The sequence below is a fragment of the Neomonachus schauinslandi genome, chromosome 4 (genome assembly GCF_002201575.2).
Source record: "Neomonachus schauinslandi chromosome 4, ASM220157v2, whole genome shotgun sequence".
Taxonomy (NCBI): domain Eukaryota; kingdom Metazoa; phylum Chordata; class Mammalia; order Carnivora; family Phocidae; genus Neomonachus; species Neomonachus schauinslandi.
In genome coordinates, this window is record NC_058406.1 from 27,907,640 (window position 1) to 27,926,289 (window position 18,650).

General features: G+C 53.6%; 1 protein-coding gene across 1 annotated transcript in view; it reads left to right on the plus strand.

Moving 5' to 3' along the window:
* Position 1: 1 nt before the first annotated feature.
* Positions 2–18,650, plus strand: part of LOC110575420 (bone morphogenetic protein 8B) — a gene marked incomplete at its 5' end in the record, with an annotated part of 30,525 nt that continues 11,876 nt past the window's right edge. The window contains 3 exons of the mRNA XM_044913829.1: positions 2–185; positions 17,442–17,631; positions 18,039–18,187. Coding sequence (XP_044769764.1) covers positions 2–185; positions 17,442–17,631; positions 18,039–18,187 — 523 coding nt within the window. The remainder of the gene's footprint in view (positions 186–17,441; positions 17,632–18,038; positions 18,188–18,650) is intronic.

Here is an 18,650-nt window from a genome sequence, read left to right on the forward strand (position 1 = left end):
GGTGCTGGGGCTGCCCGGGCGGCCCCGGCCCCGCGCGCCGCCCGCCGCCGCCCGGCTGCCCGCGTCGGCGCCGCTCTTCATGCTGGACCTGTACCACGCCATGGCCGCCGACGACGACGAGGACGGCGGCCCCCAGGAGCGGCCCCCGGGCCGCGCCGACCTGGTCATGAGCTTCGTCAACATGGGTGAGTGCGGCCGCCGGCTGGGCGTCCGGGGCGCCGGTGACCGTGCGGCCTCGGTGCGGACGGGCCCCCGGGACCCAGCACGGGCGGCAGGGGCCCGTGCACCAGCTTGGCCAGTGTGTGCCCTTGCGGCGAACAGGTGCCCCCTGGTCGTGGCCACGCCCCCACAGAGGGGTGGGAAGTGTGGAGCTCAGGGCCACCAAGTCCAAGGGCTGTGGGCCTCGTGGGTTGGGGGACCGGCAGGGGCAGAGGCGCGAATGTGAGTCGCAGGGATGTGCGCATTCGTCCCGCTCCCGAACACACCCAAGGGTAGGGATCATCATCTCATGTCGGGTGGACCGGGCAGTGCCAGGAAGACTGTCTGGTCCTGGGGAGACAGATGAGTAAACAGGACCGGATGCTGTCACAGTGATAAGGGCGGTACTGGAGAGAGGGACAAAGTTCAGTGTGGAAAGCCCCGGTCACATCATCAAAGTGACCGGAGTTGAGAACCCAGGTGTCGTGAGTGCACAGCTGCCTGTTCCCTGGCCAGAGCCCCAATTCCTGTAGGTGAGGGTGTGGCTGTCAGGGCAGCGGGCGGGGCAGGAGTAGACTCCGAGCTCAGTGGGGCAGTCCCTGATCTTGTCACCCTGGGCCTAGCACCTGGGACATGGCTGGCATGCAGTGAGTGTCCAGGCCCGTGGAAGGACCCAGTAAGCCCCTTGGACCCTCGTCATTCTTCCACACAAAGCCCAGCCTTTCCTTTCTGCAGAATTTTTTTCTCCCAAGTCGTGGAGCCGTTTGTGGTTAGAGTACTCAAAGATGTCTTTCCCATTACTAAATGCTCTTTAATCTAGTCGTGAATGTCCCCTATCTGCTTTGCTTCCTGTCTGTGGCCAGTGAGGGCCAGGGGTCTGGGCTGGAGCAGACACCAGACTGGATCTGGGGATTCAAGGACTGCCGCTCAGGCTGAGGTGGGGACAGGACCCTTGCCAAGGCCACCAGCATCCCTTCACCTACAGCCTTACCCCTCCGCACAACCCTGGGAACAGAAATGATGCTCATCCCCATCTCCCAGATGAGGACAGTGAAGCTCAGAGAGACAGTGTCATGCCCAGGATAGCACAGCCTCTCCCTGGCCCAATCAGGACAGGCTCAGGTTGTTTGGCCCTACATCCAGTCCTCAAGGAGATGGTATTGCTACTGTCAGGAGGGCAGGCTTTCAGGGTGGAGAGAGCTTCCAGAGGGGTTTAGGCAGAGAAACCCAGGGGATGGAGCAACAGCAGGTTTTGTGGGGTTTTCAGCCATTTGCTTCCTCTACTAGGGCAGGGGGAGTGGACAGCCAAGGAGACCTCTGTCCCCCACACCCCACAGCTGGTGGGTGGCTGAGGTGGGGAGTGAGCAGCAGGAAGTGGCTGTTAACCTCTGCTGAGAGCCGGGTGCCAGGCGTAGGACTTGGTCAGTGGGTTCTGAATGCCACCTTCCTGGTTAAGGGCAGGGTGGGAGACTCAGGACAAAAGAGACCATGTGTGGGACTGAGGCTAGAGCCCTGTCCTCAGGACAAGCTGACCTGGGGCTCAGAACCAAGAGGGGTTGTGGACACAGTCATCCTGAGAATGTCCCTAAGGGCAACATCCATTAGAGTGAGTCACTGCCCAGCCAATGTCCTGCTTCCCCAGCATCCCCTGGGTCAAGGCGTGCACAGCCTTGGTGGGAGCTCTTGTGAATCCAGCAGCACCCTTAGCTCAGACAAGTCTGATTTCTCTCCTGCCTCTGCTGTGTGACCTTAGGCAAATCCCTTGCCTTCTTGGAGTCACAGATCCTTCCTTGTAAAATGGGGCTCGTAGAGATCAATGCATCGTCAAGGTTATTGTGTTGATAGATGGGAGGAGCAGAAAGTCAGCCTTCTTGTAAGTGTAGGTGCACCTGGCCTGGTCCTGCCGACCCCAGTCCCTCCCCGCTGCTGCCCAGCCTTGGCTGGGTGTGTTGGGAATGTCCCACACTTCTTATGTGCAACCCAGAAACAGATTTTAAAAGCCAACCAAAAGTTGTCTATACCAATTTCTAGTATTTATTTATTTATTTTTAATTTTTTAAAAAGATTATTTGTCAGAGAGAGCGCGAGCACAAGCAGGGGGAACAGCAGGCAGAGGGAGAAGCAGGCTCCCGGCTGAGCAGGGAGCCCCATGTGGGACTCCATCCTAGGATCCGGGGTTCATGACCTGAGCCGAAGGCAGCCGCTTAACCAACTGAGCCACCCAGGCGTCCCTTTACCTATTTTTAGAATAAAAACTAGCACTTGAAGTTCTATAGCCTGAAGAGTCTTTGTTTCATCCATCTAGTAACACGTAAGCTCTTTTACCAGCCCCCTTTTCATGGGCTCAGAGAGGTTAAATGGCCAGCCCAGGGCCACACAGCACATCCATGACATCATCCAGGGCCTGTGGATTCCAGATGTCAGCTTCTTCCCACGTTGTCTGTGCGTGTTTCATTAAGATCTAAGGCCTCGGACGCTGTGGGATTAACAGGCAGATCTTTGTTCGGTGGAAGCCCAGTCTGTGGGCGGGCCCAGCCAGCTGTCAGAAGGGCCTTCTTTATTCTGATGTGCTAATTGCACTAGTAGAACTCTTTCAGTTTGAGTGGTTTTAACTGGTAATTACCTAGGCTGTGGGGGCGGGGGGTGGGGGGTTAGACACCTAGCAGGATTCTTTGCTTGTTTGGAGGCCCAGGCCCCAGGCCCTTGAACCACCACGGAGTCTAATGGTAGAGTCGCTGCGCTATCCACGCCCACGCCCGGGCTCTGGTACCTGTGTCTCCTGCTCCACCTCTCCTACTGGCCTCATCTGGGTCCCGAGAAGCCAGACCTGGTGCCTGCCAGGCCCCTGACCACCCACGGCAGCCGGTGGGACCCAGAGGCCGCGGGCCTGTCACAGGTCTCCGGCCCGCCGGTCAGGCCTCTGTGCCCGAGCAGATGCTTGAGGAAGCCCGTGTCATGGCTGATGGTGTCTCTGTAGGGAGGCCGGGGCTGTGGTCAGAGCTGGGGCCCCTGCCTGGCCTGTCAGTCTCAGACTGTACGCTCTTGGCTCCCCTTGGTCAGGACACGGGAATGGGGGCCGGTACCCATGTGGAGCAGACGGGGTCTGTCCTGGGTGTTCCTGTGCTCAGGGAGAGGAGAGCCCTGAGCTGGGAGGCAACACTCACGTTCTTATACCGCCTGGACCCGCCACGGATTCCTTCCTGTCCCGAGTCACCTCCCTTCCCTCCCTGGGCCTCTGTTTTCTCGTCCAGTCCACAGCAATGTGTCAGAAAACGAGGGGCCTCTCAGCCCTGACCCCGTGGCCCTGTGTTGGGGACAGCTCCTCACAGCACCAGCCCCTTCCCTGGGCTGGAGCGTGGGTCTGACTGGCTGTACCTCGGGTACCTCGGGCACCTCGGGCCGGCCCAGCCGGTGGTGAGGGCGGAATGAGGCAGGAAGGGCGAGCTCTGCGTGTTCCTCCTGGTCCTTCTCCACCTTGAGTCAGAGGGACAGCAGGTGCCGTGTTCCCGGTTGAGAAACGGAGGCACAAACAGCCCTGAAGTCAGAGGTCTAGCCAGAAATGCACGGAGCCGTCTTCACTGTTGTCCCGACCCTTCTCCGACCAGACTTACTCCCAAGCCTTGGGCAGCCGAGGACGGGGCTGTTGAGCTGAGGTGTTGGACTGGGGAGCGGCAGGGCTTAGTGGAAATGAGGGACCTGGCGCACGTCCTCCTGAGCCCTGTGACCTTGAAGGGGCAATGCTTGGTCTCCATGACCCCAGGGTCACTTTCGTTCTTTTTTTTTTTTTTCTCTATTTAAAAAGAATTTTTTTTGTTTTTAAAGAGTTTATTTATTTGTCAGAGAGAGCGAGTGAGCACAAGCAGGGAGAGCGGCAGGCAGAGCGGGCAGAAGGAGAAGCAGGCTCCCCGCTGAGCAAGGAGCTGACGTGGGGCTCCATCCCAGGACCCTGGGATCATGACCTGAGCCGAAGGCAGACACTCAACGGACTGAGCCACCCAGGTGTCCCTCTTCGGTTCTTTACTAGGGAATTCTTTCACTTTTCATGAATTCGCTCAACAAATAGTTGTGTGGTAGCCGCTCCATGCCAGGCACAGTCCTAGTTACTGGGATGTGCCAGTGAGCCTAACCAAGTCCCTCCTCGTGGAACCGGCCTTCTGGGGGGAGCAAATAGTAAATGCATAAACCACAGAGATGGTTGTCGAGTGGTCTAGATGGTGACACCCCCTATCTGGAAGCCAGGAGCAGAGGGACAAGGGGAGGGCAGAGCGGACCTAGGTGGGGGGTTCTGACCTGGAACTCAGACAGAATCTGCATCTTGATGCCGCCGCCTGCTGTGAGTGTGATCTGGGCCTTCCAGGCCACCTCCAGGAGCCACAGTTTCTTCCTCTGTAAAATGGAGGCACTCAGGGTACCCACCCAGCGGGGCTGTTCAGGGACCGTGTGAGATGGTTCCTGGTGAGGACCACGGGCCCAGAACATCTAGGTCTGTGCCTTCATTTGCATCACAGTTATGGTCACATCTGTGTTTTGAAAAGAGGAGAGTGAAGCTCAGAGAAGTTAGGTGATTTTCCCAAGGCCACCCAGCTCCCTGTCTCCTCTGCTCTTCTATATAGAAGCTGCCTCTCCACTCAGGTGAGGGCCTGGCCCATCATTAGGTGCATTAAGTGTTGCTGAATTGGACGGTCTTGATTGTATGTTGTAAACTGAGAATCTCATTTTAAAAATATCTTTATTTCGGGATTTTATAGAACTCATGAATGTTCATTGTAAAAAATTCATATCGTATAGATTCATTGTAGAATTTCATTATAGAAAATCAGACCATATGTTCAGAAACATATAATATGGAAGCCCCTTGTAACCCTCTCTCCGTTTCAGAGAAAACCAGCATTTTAATCCTTTGGTGTAGTCTCCCCAGCTAGCCCTGACATTTTATCAATACAGATACTAATATTTTATTATTGTTATTTTTAAAAAAGATTTTATTTATTTATTTGACATAGAGAGACACAGCAAGAGAGGAAACACAAGCAGGGGGAGTGGGAGAAGGAGAAGCAGAGCAGAGAGCTTGATGCGGGGCTCGATCCCAGGAGTCTGGGATCACGACCTGAACCAAAGGCAGACGCTTAACGACTGAGCCACCCAGGCGCCCTTATTATTTTTTTTTTGCAAAATGGGACATAAATGCCTACTGTCTTGTTACTTCATCTTTCATTTAACAGTAAATCCTTTGTCCATCTGAAAAGCTATTAATGTGACCATATGCCCAAAGGTGGCATCTCTTATTAAAAATTAATTTAGCTTTATTGATGTATAATTGACATATAAAATTATTAGATATCTACAGTGTATTATGTGGTGACCTGATACACATAGGCATTGTTACAGGATTCTCCCCAGCTAGTTAATTACCACATCCATCACCTCACAGATTTCAGTTATGCACTACTGTGTTATCAACTCTAGTCCTTATATTTTACATTAGGTCCTCAGACCTTATTCATCTTATAGCTGAAAGTTTGTACCCTTTTACCAATCTCCTGGTACATCCCCAGCCCCTGGCACCCATAGGCACCTGCTTTTCTACTCTCTATCTCTATGATTCTGACTTTTTTTTTTTTTAAGATTTCACTTAGCATAGCATGATTTCACCATGCAGTATTTGTCGTTCTCTGTCTGACTTATTTCACTTTGCATAATGCCCTCAAAGTCCAGCCCATGTTGTCACAAATGACACGATTGCCTTCTTTTTCACGACTGAATAATACTCTATCATATGTACATACCGCATCTTTTTTGTCCACGTATCTGTTGATGGACACTTAGGTTGTTTCCATATTGTGGCTGTTGTGAATAATGTGCAGTGAACATGGGAGTGCAGAGATCTCTTTGGGATCCTGTTTTTATTTCCTTTGGATCTATTCTCAGAAGTATGCTCGCTGGATCATATGGTAGTTCTGTTTTCAGTTTTTCAAGGAACCTCCATAATGATTTCCACAGTGGCAGCACCAATTTACATTCTTACCAACAGTGGATAAGTGCACCTTTTTCTCCACATCCTCACCAATACTTGTTATCTCTTGTCTTCTTGATGATAGCCATTCTACAGGTGTGAGGTATAGCTTATTGTGGTTTTGATTTGCATGTCTCTGATGATGAGTGATGTTGAGCACCTTTTCATTTGTCTGTTGGCCATTTGTATGTCTTCTTTGGAAGAATGTCTATTAAGTTCCTCTGCCCATTTTTAAAGATTTTTTTAAAAATTTATTTATTTGACAGCGAGAGAGAGAGAGCACATCCAGGGGGAGTGGCAGGCAGAGGTCAAGGGAGAAGCAGACTCCCCACCGAGCAGGGGCTCCATCCCCTGACCCTTGGGATCATGGCCTGAGCCAAAGGCAGATGTTTAACTGACCGAGCCACCCAGGCGCCCCTCTCTAACCATTTTTAAATTGGATTTTTTTTTTTTTTTTTTGCTATTGAGTTGTATGAGTTCCTTATCTATTTTGGATATTAGTTCCTTATCGGATATGTGGTTTGCAAATATTGTCTTCATTTCACAGGTCACTTTTGCATTTTGTTGGTTTTCAAAGGTTTCTCTTTCCAAGAGTTGAAGGTGGTTCTCCTTTCTCTAAAACCCTTTCGGTCCACCAGGATGGTGTCCCCTGTGAATCCCTGATAACTGCCTCCTTCCCCACATCCATCCCCTCAGTGTTTTCTTACCCTTCGGGGGTAAATAACTACTACCACCCCCAGCTGGCAGGGGAGGAAATGGAGTCTCAGGGAGTATAAGTGACTGGCCCCGTTCCTGGGTCCCCAGATCCACAGGGGCAGATGTGAAAAGTGGATCACAGCAGTGAGGAGGCTCGGCCCTGCAGCTGGGAGGCCAGAGTGGTGGGTTATTTTGGAGGAGGACACACCGGGTTTCGATGCTGGGCTGCCACTCGAGAGCTGTGAGATGTTGAACAGGTTACTAAGAGTCCCCACAGCTCAGTTTCCTCACCTTTAACATCGGGATAATGTACCTGTGTCGTATTGCAACACTTAAATAGGTTAAGGCATTTAAACACTTAGCAGGTGCCTGGCCGTGCTCAGTAAGAGCAGCCGGCCTTACGCGGGAAGGGCCTGCCGTGTCGATCCGCATCCTCTCTGCCCAGCCTGACCACCGACTTGGGGACCTGCAGCTGAGTGGGAAGGAGCACCATTTCAGCATCGGGCTGCCTGGGTTCAGATCCCCGTTCTGCCGCTTGCTGTTTGTGGTGGCTGCTGTGGTGTTCCCCACGTCTTCTCTTCAGGAGTGAGCCGCCTGGGGGGTGGGCTGCTGAATGCCGAGCCCTTCTCTAGGCGCCCATCAGCTAGTGCACAGGAGCTGCTCACGCCAGGTTAGCCACACTCCTTGGCAGCACCCCACATTTAACGACTGGTTTATGGGGGTATAAGTGTCCAGCCCCCTTGTCTCAAGGAGGGACAGCTCTGAATGGCCCCCAGCCCCAGAGCTCCCTGTGCAGGTGGAATGGGCTGAAGCCTTTGTGGGGTCGCATCACTGTTCAGCTGCACTCAGTCCTGCTCCCTCCATTCCCTACAGAGAGTACTCTCCACCAAACCTCCTGACTCAGAGACTTTTGCTCAGGAAGCCTGACCTAAGATACGATTTTTTATATGATTTTTGTGTAAATTATGTAATGCTCTGTGCCTTGGTTTCCTCATCTGTAAAATGGGAGAGATAATAGTTCCTGTCTCATAGGATTGCTGTATTAAATGAGTGCTAAAGCAGTGCCTGGTAAATGCTCCATAAATGTTAGCTTTGTCTGTTTTTAGCCCAAGGCCAGCTAGTTAGTAACAAGACCAGAAGTAAAACCTGGTAATTTCCTTCAGCTGCTGGCTCTGTGCCCTGAGCAGTGACCTTTTATTCTGAGCAGCCAAGGGCTCTGGATACAGTAGGGGTTCTGGGGAAGCCGAAGACCACAAGACCTGGGTACGGAGAAAGGTGGATTGCTGGGTCTGTAGCCATTCCTTAACGAACACTACTAGGAACCCACTGTGTGCTGTTCCCCTTCCTAGTTATCCCGAGGCCTATTCCAAAGTACAGCCCCAGCCCAAGTTCTGCTCGTTATAGTGGGAAAGATAGGCCCAACTCTGAGAACTCAGTGTAAATTATGGCAAAGCAGGAGGAATGGCCACTCACCCATTCGACAAACAGGAGGAGGACGGTTCAGTATAGCAGAAGACAGACGAGGTCTTCCTCTCATTTTGTGGGAGACAAACAAGGCCAGAAGAAGAGGAGGAAGGGGCTCCTGGATGGAGGACTGAGAAGCCTTGGCAGGAGGTAATATTCATGCTGGACCTTGAAGAAGGGTAGAATTTGGTCAGAAGGAGGTGGGAGGAGATGTTTAGGTGGAGGGGAGGCACGGAGGTGAAAAAGCTCTCGGCGTGTGTTGGAACTCCAGTGCCTCAAGTGAAAATCCACTCAAGACACTTCCTTGCTCTGATTCCTTCTGTGTGTCCCTTCATGCCAGCATTCAAGTTCCTCGAGTCTTGTACTCCGTGTCCAGTGTTCAAGTCCAGCTGAACCACATGGTGTTCCCTTGACATGTCCCCAGTGTGGTGAGGCTGTGAATGAGGGGAAAATACACACTTTGGAGTCAGACATACCTAGACTCTCATCCCACCTTGGGTGCTCCCTGAACTCATGGAAATCAGTTACCTTCCCTAATCATCCGTGTTTTCATCTATAAAATGGAGTGAATAATGCCTCTTCCACTGAGTTGTTGTGTCCTCCAGCCTGGTTCTCAGTGATCCTGCCTCCTGGTATTCATGCCCTTGTGTAGGTCCCTTCCACACTGTGCCAGTGCTGTTCTGTGTGACCAATAGAACATGACAGTAGTGATGATATGTCACTTCTGAGATTAGGTTTTAAAAGACTGCAGCTTCCATCTTGGGTCCTACACCCGGCCACTCTCCACACCACTGCCAGACTGCTGATTCCAGGGGAAGTCATGCTGTGAATGCCATGAGCTACCCCAGGGAGAGGCCAACATAGTGAGGAACAGAAGCCTGCCACCAGCAGCCACATAAGTGAGCTTAGAAGTAGATTTGTTCATCCCAGTGAGCAACTTGACTCTCACCTCATGAGGGACCCTGAGCCATACCTACCCCGCTGAGTGCCTAGATTCGTGACCCTCAGAAATATGTGAAATAATGAATGTGTCTTGTTCTAAGCTGCTACATTGGGGTTACTGTGTTACAAATAGCAATAGATGACTAATAGAGTTAGGTAAGCATTAATAAATGGTGTGTGTAACATGCCCAGTGTGATGCCTGACACAGTTCGGTGCTTAAAAAATGGGAGCTGGCATGTTATTCCCCACCCCTGTACCTTTGCCTCGAATACTCTCTTCCATTTCTGCTTGTCAAAATTCTCCCACCACTTTCAAATATATTTTCTAGAAAAGTGTTCTCTGACCCCTTCTCCCCATGGCACCCTCCACGATTAGAGCCCTCATCCCCCATCCAATGTATTTCTCTTATGATTTGAGTCACTTTCTGCCTGCCTCATTCAGAGCCATGTCTTGCCCCTTTCTCTTGCTCCCTGAGAAACCATGAACGACCTGAGAACAGGGGCCAGATCTGACTCTTCATGGCATCCCCCCTCCCACTGTGCTCCCCAGGCCCTGTGTGGCAGGTGCACAGGGCAGACCAGCAAAGTGAAGGAAGGAGGAACACAGCGGGGAGGCAGGGGCTGAGAGCAGGGGCGGGGGCCTGGGCCTGGTCAGCTGGGGCAGAGCAGGGCCTGCCCTCCCTGTCTTTGTGGAGGCCCACCATGGGTGAGCATCTCCCTGGAGGCTTCCCTGGACCTCCAGTCCTCCCAGGGCCCTGCCGGGAGGAAGGTGGCTTCAGCAGGCATTCTGAAGGGGGGGGGCATTGATGGGAGAACCTCATTAACAGGTGACCCCCCCATCCCAATATCGCCACCTAGAGGGAATCTAGGGCCACTCATGTCACACCATCAAGTCTGAAGGTCCACTGAAAGGGCCCTAACCTGACACGTGACCCCTGGCAAGTCTTTGCCCCTCTGAGCCTCAGTTTCCCCATCTATTCAGGTTTGCCCTGAAGGCCTTTCTGCTCTGACCAAAGAATGTGCCCACCCCTGCCCACTCATGGGGGCTCCTCCAGTGCTGAGGCCCAGGACAGGGAGGTACACCCAACCCACCTCCTCATGGGAACCCATTCCCCACGGGAGAGAAGGATGTGTCACTGTGACCATATCTTTCTGGAAAACTCCCACCGTTCAGTTCTTTCCCCGGATTTGCACTGGGGAATCATATCCTTGCTCAATCTCCTTGGATCTATTTTTGGCCTTGACCGACTTGATGTGGTGGAGTGTGCGGGTGTTCCCTTTTAATTTGGGGTCTAAAGCCATCTGAGGCCTGGACCGGCAATCATGAGTGCAGAGCCATTTATGGAAGCAGCTCTTGAAAAAAGTCAGTAATGAAAACTGACTAAAAATACCTTAGAAATGAAGCCTTGGCCTCCTCTGGGCAGCACTGAGATTTCTGGGTGGGAGGAAGAAGCCCTTCAGATGCAGAATTGGTAGGTGATCGTTTTTGCAGCTCCTCCCTGGGCACACACCAGCCACGGAGACCGGGGTCTTGCTTTAGGTCTGAAGGGGGCCCCTCAGCCTTGTCACTAGCAGGACTAGCTGGATGGGACCAGTGCCTCTGCCTCTGGGATGCTGGGGAGCCTGCCCTCCACCTCAGCAGCCTGGCCGTGAAAGGGGGCCAGTCCCACAGCAAAGTGAAAATGTGAGGGCTTCTGGTGGAGACCCGCTGTGCTGTGGAAGCCACTCCCAGACCAGCAGGCTGCCCTACTGTCCTGGGGAGCTTGGGAAGAACCTGCAGACACATCCCCTCTCTGGGCGCCCAGAACAAAAGGAGCTCAACAACAGTCCACTGAGAGCCTCCTGTTTCTGCCCCACATGGTACGGTCCTGTCCTCAGTTGCTCACCGTCCAGAGGGGCACATGAACCAGAGATGGGGACCCCTGGGACAGGAGAATGGGAGAGGCCAGCAGGCTGATCTCTGTGGGGTCAGAGGAGGACGAGGGGCCTTGACAGCTGGACTGAGAGGAAAGTAGCCTTTAGACAGGGCAGGATGGGGGCAACTCAGGAGAGGGTGCTTTAGGGAGGGCCTCTGCAGGGGGAGGCGTTTGCAGCCAGAAGGCCCAGGAAGCCATGAGGTTGGGCCAGGCCAGCTCAGGTGGGGCTGGAACCAGAGCCTGGGCTCTTCCTGGGGGCCCTGTGGGGCTGGGAAGGGTTTGAGGGCAGACGGAAGATTCTGTTTTCTTAACAGCCACTCTGAGCTAAAGGAAGAGGATGTCTTTTGAAGTCTTACTTTTTGGTCAGAAACAAGACAGATTTAGATCATGTGGATACCCTTAAATTTTGTCCAAGTCACAAAAATATCCAAAGCCATTGTTGGTGTTGGGCTGGTGGACTCAGGGTGTGGCATCTGGCGATCTAGCCCGTGAGTGGTAGGTGCAGATCCTCAGAGACAGAAGGGCAGAATGTAGTCAGTGGCCATGACGGTCAAGGACATCTCTAGCACACAGCATCCTTACCCGTAACCAAATGTGGAAAGCAGAGGTCATTTTATCAGAGGCTGGAGGAGAAGGCCAAGAGTCCTGTGATTGTTTATTTTCCTGGAGCTACAGTAATGGAGTTAAGAAAGTAAACTCTGACTGCTTCTCCACATGGAGCTTTGTAGAAAGTAGGGTACCTGGGGTGCCTGGGTGGCTCAGTTGGTTAAGCGACTGCCTTCGGCTCAGGTCATGATCCTGGAATCCCTGGATCGAGTCCCGCATCGGGCTCCCTGCTCGGCAGGGAGTCTGCTTCTCCCTCTGACCCTCCCCCCTCTCATGTGCTCTCTCTCATTCTCTCTCTCTCAAATAAATAAATAAAATCTTTAAAAAAAAAAAAAAGAAAGTAGGGTACCTGTGGAAACAGTGGTGGCATTGTCTGTCCCTCATGGTGGACTCATGCCCTGCCAAGCCCAGGTGTCTCGATGGAGCTGGCTGTCAAGAGCCTCTGTTGGCTGCTAAAAACCACAAGTGGCTTCCATCCCACCTCACAGGGTCATGGACTATTGTAGCATCAACAACTGTTGAGTTTTATCAGATTCTTCCCAGGTCACAGAGCCTCTTTGAATCCCTGGACAGCACCTTAATCAAAGAATCCATTAATATCACTAGGAATAATACCACCATGTTGTCCAATTTGATGTGCATATTTTTCTCCAAAATCCGTAACTTCAGTCTAATGGAAAAACGTCAGATAAACTGACGTTGAAGGGCATGCTACAAAATAACTGCCCAGCACTCTTGGAAAGTGTCCATGTCCTGGGGCGCCTGGGTGGCTCAGTCATTAAGCATCTGACTCTTGATCTTGGCTCAGGTCTTGATCTCAGGGTCATGAGTTCAAGCTCCATGTTGGGCATATGGGAAGTGGAGGCTACTTTAAAAAAATTTTTTTAATTAAAAATAAATAAAAGTGTCAATGTCATGAAAGAAAAGGAAAGATTAGCAATTGATCAGAGGAGACCCAGGAGACCTAGCAGCTAAATGTGATGTGGGACCCTGGATGGAAGTCAGGAACATTCAAGATGAATAGTGGAAAACCTGGCAAAATTCTAGAAAAGACTATAGTTAATAGCCTTGTACCAATATCAGTTTTGTGGTTTTGATAATTATGCTGTGGTTTGGTTATGTATGATGTTATCATTAGGGGAAGCTGGGTAAAGAGTATAGGGGAAGTTTCTATACTGTTCTTGCAAAAAGACTTTTCTCTAAATCTAAATCACCTAAAATTATCTCAAAATAAACTTAAAAGCATAAAGTGACTCCCACACACCCTTCCTGCCTTATCCCTAGTCCCACCCCTCCCTTGACGTCCTTCATAGCTGCTCACATACAATCACCTTGTTTGCTACCTGACTTCCCCACGCGCTGCAAACTCCATAACATCAGTGGGTTTCCCCCAGTGCCTCCGTAGCGACCTGCATACAGGAAGCGCTGCTTTCAAATGTGTAGGAGTAAATGAATTCATTTTCCTGGATGTCACCAGGAAAAATGAATGGGAAAACTGAGTGTTTATAGAAAGCCTCCTGAGCATGTATAGTCAGGAGTCTTTTCCCCTATGCCCAAAGGTGAAATTATGGAACCCGCCCCCAGATTAGAAATTCTCGCCCCAGATGTTGCAGATGGAAATAATTGGCTACCCAGAAATCTTGCCCCAGGCATCAGTGGTCCCCCCAGGGCCACCCCAGAGAGAGGATTCCTGGCAGGACATAGCTCAGATGGCCGGGATCTAGAACATAGGCCAGGCAGGGAGCACCCACTGCTCCTTCAGCCTGGCCAGATCTGCCAGAGAACTGGGAAATGAACTTCCCAACCCCATAAGTGGTAGCAAAAAAAAATTATCTGGGAAAACCCAAGAAGTCACGTTGTACAGACCTTGGCTTTTCCCATAAATTCCCTCTGCAGACCATCAACAATGGCAGGGGGGTGGGAGGCAGCAACAGGCCACTTCCAGCTGGATTTTTATGCTGTCCTTTCAACATCAGATGGTGGAGGTCCAGCCTGATGTAGTGGAGCAGCCCAGATGGGAGTCAGGATCCCTGGGTTCCATCTCTGTGTGTGTATAAAAGTGGAAGGAGACTGTGTGTGGTGACCTCTGTCCTTGGAGCTCTGATGTTCTGGAATCTCCAGCACTTTCATAAACGGTCAGTTTCTGTTTTGTGCCTGAGCCAGAACAGCCTCAGTGGTGGTTCTGAGGGGCTGCCTCTCTGAGCCTGGGCATCTTTGGGAGATTCCAGACCTTGGGGAAGTGGAGGCTTTGCATGAAGGTGCACTAAGAAGGAAATGCTCCTGTATAATATGTTAGAAGCATTTGCTGGACCAGAACCAACTACCTACTACAGTAGCAAACATAGCCTTTTGCAGTTTCATTGGACCCTGTATCAAATGGTCATTTTTGCAGATGTGAATACTGAGGCCCAGAGAATCAAGTGCCTTGACAAAGGTCAGGCAGGTGAAAAGGAGGGAACTTGAAACCATCCAAATGCCTTTCAGTTGAATTAATACATTTTTATGTTACATAACCTTTCATTCCATACTTTTATTTAGAAAAAGAAAATTGAAAGCGTCCCTTTTCTCCCCCTTTGCTCTTGAGAGTCACACATGAAGGTTCTACTGGTGCTGGCAGGATGTTATCACTTTGATACAGGGATGAAGTGAGGAAATTGGAGGCCAGCACCCCTTCTCAATTCCTATTCCTGTGGAATGGCCATCATTCCTACCTACCTGATAATGCCTGCCCCTCCCAAAGCCCTTTCAGGTCCCTCTGTGGAAAGACTCCTAGTATCCCCACTTCACAGATGAGGAGACTGAGGCCAGGGAAAGTATCTGGTCACTGGTAGGGTCAGGGCTGGACTGGAAGCTCCAGCTACAGGCCAGAGCACCTATACTTCTCAATGCTGCTAGTGGCAAAAGCAGGGGCAGTGGCCCAGGAGCTACTGTAGGGGCAAATCCAGATCCTTAACACCAGCTTTTGAGAAATACTGTTTCTGGGGCACCTGGGTGGCTCAGGCAGTTAAGTCAGTTAAGACTCTTGACTTCAGCTCAGGTCATGATCTCCAGGTTATGAGATCCAGCATGGAGCCTGCTTACGATTCCTGCTCCCTGTGCCCCACCACCCGCTAAAAAAATAAAAATAAATAAATACTATTCTAATACACAGAAGCAACTGCTGGAGAGCTGTACATCTAGACCGCTCTAGCATAGAGAGATGGAGCACTCCCCTTTAGCCAGTTACAGGCATGTCTAGTATAATGCTGCTCTCCAGGAAGTTTTATCAGTTTCTGATGAAAAGCATCACTTTCCTAACAGTGTCTCACCTTCTAGTGCTTGCCTGGAACAGCAGGGTGGGCAGTTTCCTGTGCTGAGCTACTGGGTGGTTCATCGAGTTCACAAACCCACAGGGGGAAAGCTGGGACCCGGGGTCAGTTCAGGTGCACAGGGCTCTCCTGACCCCGCGCACGTGGGCCCCCCAGGTCAGCAAGGGAGGGAGGCCGCAGAGCGTGGTCCTCCCGTGGAGATGGCGGGTTCGTGGGTTGTTCCCTCGGCCCCCAGATCGGACAGGAAATCAGCGGCAGGCCTGCAGGCAGAGATTGCCCGCGGCCCCACGACCGGCCTGTCAGCCCCACAGCCTTGGGAGCAGATCCGTGTGTGCGGATCCGTGTTCGATGCCCTCAGCCACCCTTCTTCACGCCCTGGGCCAAACCCTGTCAGAGCCACCAGCCTAGACCTATGGCGTCCTGCAGGTCCGGGATTCTTACACGGCCACGGAACAGAGGTGGTCTGTGCGGCCCCTGAATCCACAGAAATTGTCACCAAAGCTGTGCGTGTGGGAGTGGGAGTGTGTCTGTAGGGAGGAGGGGACGTGTGTGTCAGTATTCATGGCACGCGTCCCCCGGTGCGGGGACAGAGCCCCGCTCCACACGATCCCTGCGCGTGCGCGGGAGGACACGGCTCCCACTGGCGACACTGCCTCCCAAGCAGCCTGGCTCCCGGCTGCGCATGCGCTGCGTGTCCAGCACCTGGTCGGCGCGTGGACGTTCTATTTCTCCCGCGCGGTCTGGGGAGGAAAAGCCCACCTCCTCCTGTCAGCGTGTGTGTCCACCTCCTCCTGTCAGCGTGTGTGTCCACCGGCCCCACCCAGCCCAGCTGTTGGCCTGTCCCTCGCTGGACCCGGTCCCCACTGCGAGGACAGGAAGCGCTCCCCACATCCGCCTCCGCCACCAGCCTGGTGACTTGTGGTCACTGAGCCCAGTAGCCAGAGAGAGTTTTTAAAAAGACTCACAGACGTGTAATTAAAATCTCAGTGTTGGGTTTTGGGGAAGGTGCTGGGCGGCTCCTGCCCCTGTTTTCGGAAACACAGATTTGCGGCGTTTGAAAGTGACAGGAGGCTAAAGTGAGACAGTACTAAATATACTGTCCTGGGCATTTCCGGGCAGCGGGGGAAATGTGGGATTGATCCGCCACCCCAGCCTCTGCCCAGACAGACCAGCCCGGCCACCGGCCCGCCTCGGCTCCCCCTCCAGCCTGTGCATCACCTTCCCCTCCGCCTATCTTCCAGCCCCCGAAAACCACATCGTACCTCTGCTGCCCAGAACCCTGAACCCCACTGGCCAGAGGCACAGCCCACGCTCCTAGGCCGGAATTCCGCCCTCCAGAGTCAGACCGCAGCCAGACTCACCGCCAGTGCCCCACAGCGCTGATCTGTGGACGTCCCCGCACCACACACCTGTGCCTCCGAGGTCCCCTCTGCCTGGAATGTCTTCCCTGCCACCTTCTCCCCCCCGCCCCAGAGGACTCTGTCCCCTCCTTCAAGGCCAGTTCAGGTGGCACCTCCCCTGGGAAGCCTGCTCAGATCGCACCCCATCACGGGATCGTCCAGCTTCCCCGGGACCTGACCAGGTGTCACCAGGCGCTGTCACTGCTACCTTGCTCCCTCTTATTCCTTTCTAAGTCTCCCTCTGACCTCCTTGCTCCTTCACCTTGTCCCCAAACAGGACCTGCCATCCTTTCACCTTTTGCTGTCTTTATGGCTGTTGTTTCCCCTGCCTGTGCCGTCTGTCCCTCAGCCCTAGGCCTTTGTTCAGGCTGGCCCTTCCTCTGCAGTGTCCTCCCTTGACGTGGGGGCACATCCACTCTCACCCCTCGAGGCCGAGCCCCAGTGTCAGCTGCAAACGCTTCCTCTCCCCCAGGCTCCTGAGCAGACACATCGGCAGACTCTGGACAGCCCTGGCCTCAGACTGTACTCGGTTCTGCCCCTGCCCGCCCCCATGGCCCGTTTCTGCCTTGGGTCTGATGTCAGTCTTCCCAGAGGAGGGACCTGCCCTCTGCCTCATCCTTGGGTCCCAGAGCCAGCCGGGGATGGGTGGGGCAGGCTGGGTTTGGGGCTTGGGGGCCAGAAGCGGAGGCTGCTCTTGCCGGCACCACGGTGTGCCGGGCCCTGTGCCGGACACCTCAGCACACGGCCCCGCCGCGCCCTCTCAGCACGCAGGAGACAGAGCCTGGGCGCAAGCCCCTTTGCAGAGGACGGAGCCGTCCCCACCCAGGTGCCTTGGCCCCCAGCTCCCCCTGGTTCTGCCCAGAGCGTAAGTGACCGGCGGCCCCACTCCGTCTTGCAGTGGAGCGTGACCGCACCCTGGGCCACCAGGAGCCCCACTGGAAGGAGTTCCGCTTCGACCTGACCCAGATCCCGGAGGGCGAGGCAGTCACGGCCGCCGAGTTCCGGATTTACAAGCTGGCCAGCGCCCACCTGCTCAACAGGACCCTGCACATCAGCATGTTCCAGGTGGTCAGGGAGCAGTCCAACAGGTGCCTGCCCTGCACCCCACCCCCCGAGGAAGGCTGGCCGGGGAGGGGACACTTCCCAGAGGACAGAAGGGGAGCTCCCTGGGGAGCACACCCTCAGAGGCAGAAGGATACTTGGCCGAGGCCTCATGTCACTGTGGGGAGAGGCCCAGCATCGGTTCTGCCTCACTCCCTGCCCTGCTGTCCTGGCTGTGGGACCTTGGGTGGGTCACTGAGCTCCCGAGCCTCAGTTTCCACATCTGTACTGGGCACAGTAACACCTTCGTACAGTAGATACAGTGAGAGAAGGCACGCGGTGCGCCCAGGCCGAGCCAGGCGGGGTAGGTGCCCCACGTGTGCTCCCCCAGGCGGGCACTGGAAACAAAGGCAGCTGTGCCGGCCCTCAGTTAATTGTTTTTTCGTGTCCACAGGGAGTCTGACTTGTTCTTTTTGGATCTTCAGACGCTCCGAGCTGGGGACGAGGGCTGGCTGGTGCTGGACGTGACAACGGCCAGTGACCGCTGGTTGTTGAGCCGGAACAAGGACCTGGGGCTCCGCCTCTATGTGGAGACTGAAGACGGTAAGGCTCAGGGTTGCGCGGCAGGCCTTCTCCTGGGGGCTCCTCCACGCTGCTGGCACAGAGCCAGCAGCAGCCCCCTCATTTGGCCCTGGAGGCCTGGCCTCGGTCAGCCCAGGGGCTGGGGCGATAATCCCCTACCTACTCTGGGGGCTCAGCAGGGCGCAGAGGGCGAGGTTCCCACAGCAGGAGGCCCCCTACCACAGCGGTCTCCTCTCCTTTTGCAGAACCAACATTTCAGTCACTAAGAGGGAGTCCGCATTGTCCCTCCCCAAGAGCAGCTGTGTATGTGGGGCGTTTCCGTACTGGGCAGGGCCAAGGGGAGATGGTTACACCCTCAGACTCAGATCAGAGAGGGAGGCCTGGGTTTGAATCCCAGCTCGGCAGCACTCTAACCCAGTGACCTTGGCAGGATACTTACCTTCTAAGCCTCAGTGTCCTCCTCTGTAGAATGAGGAGTCACACC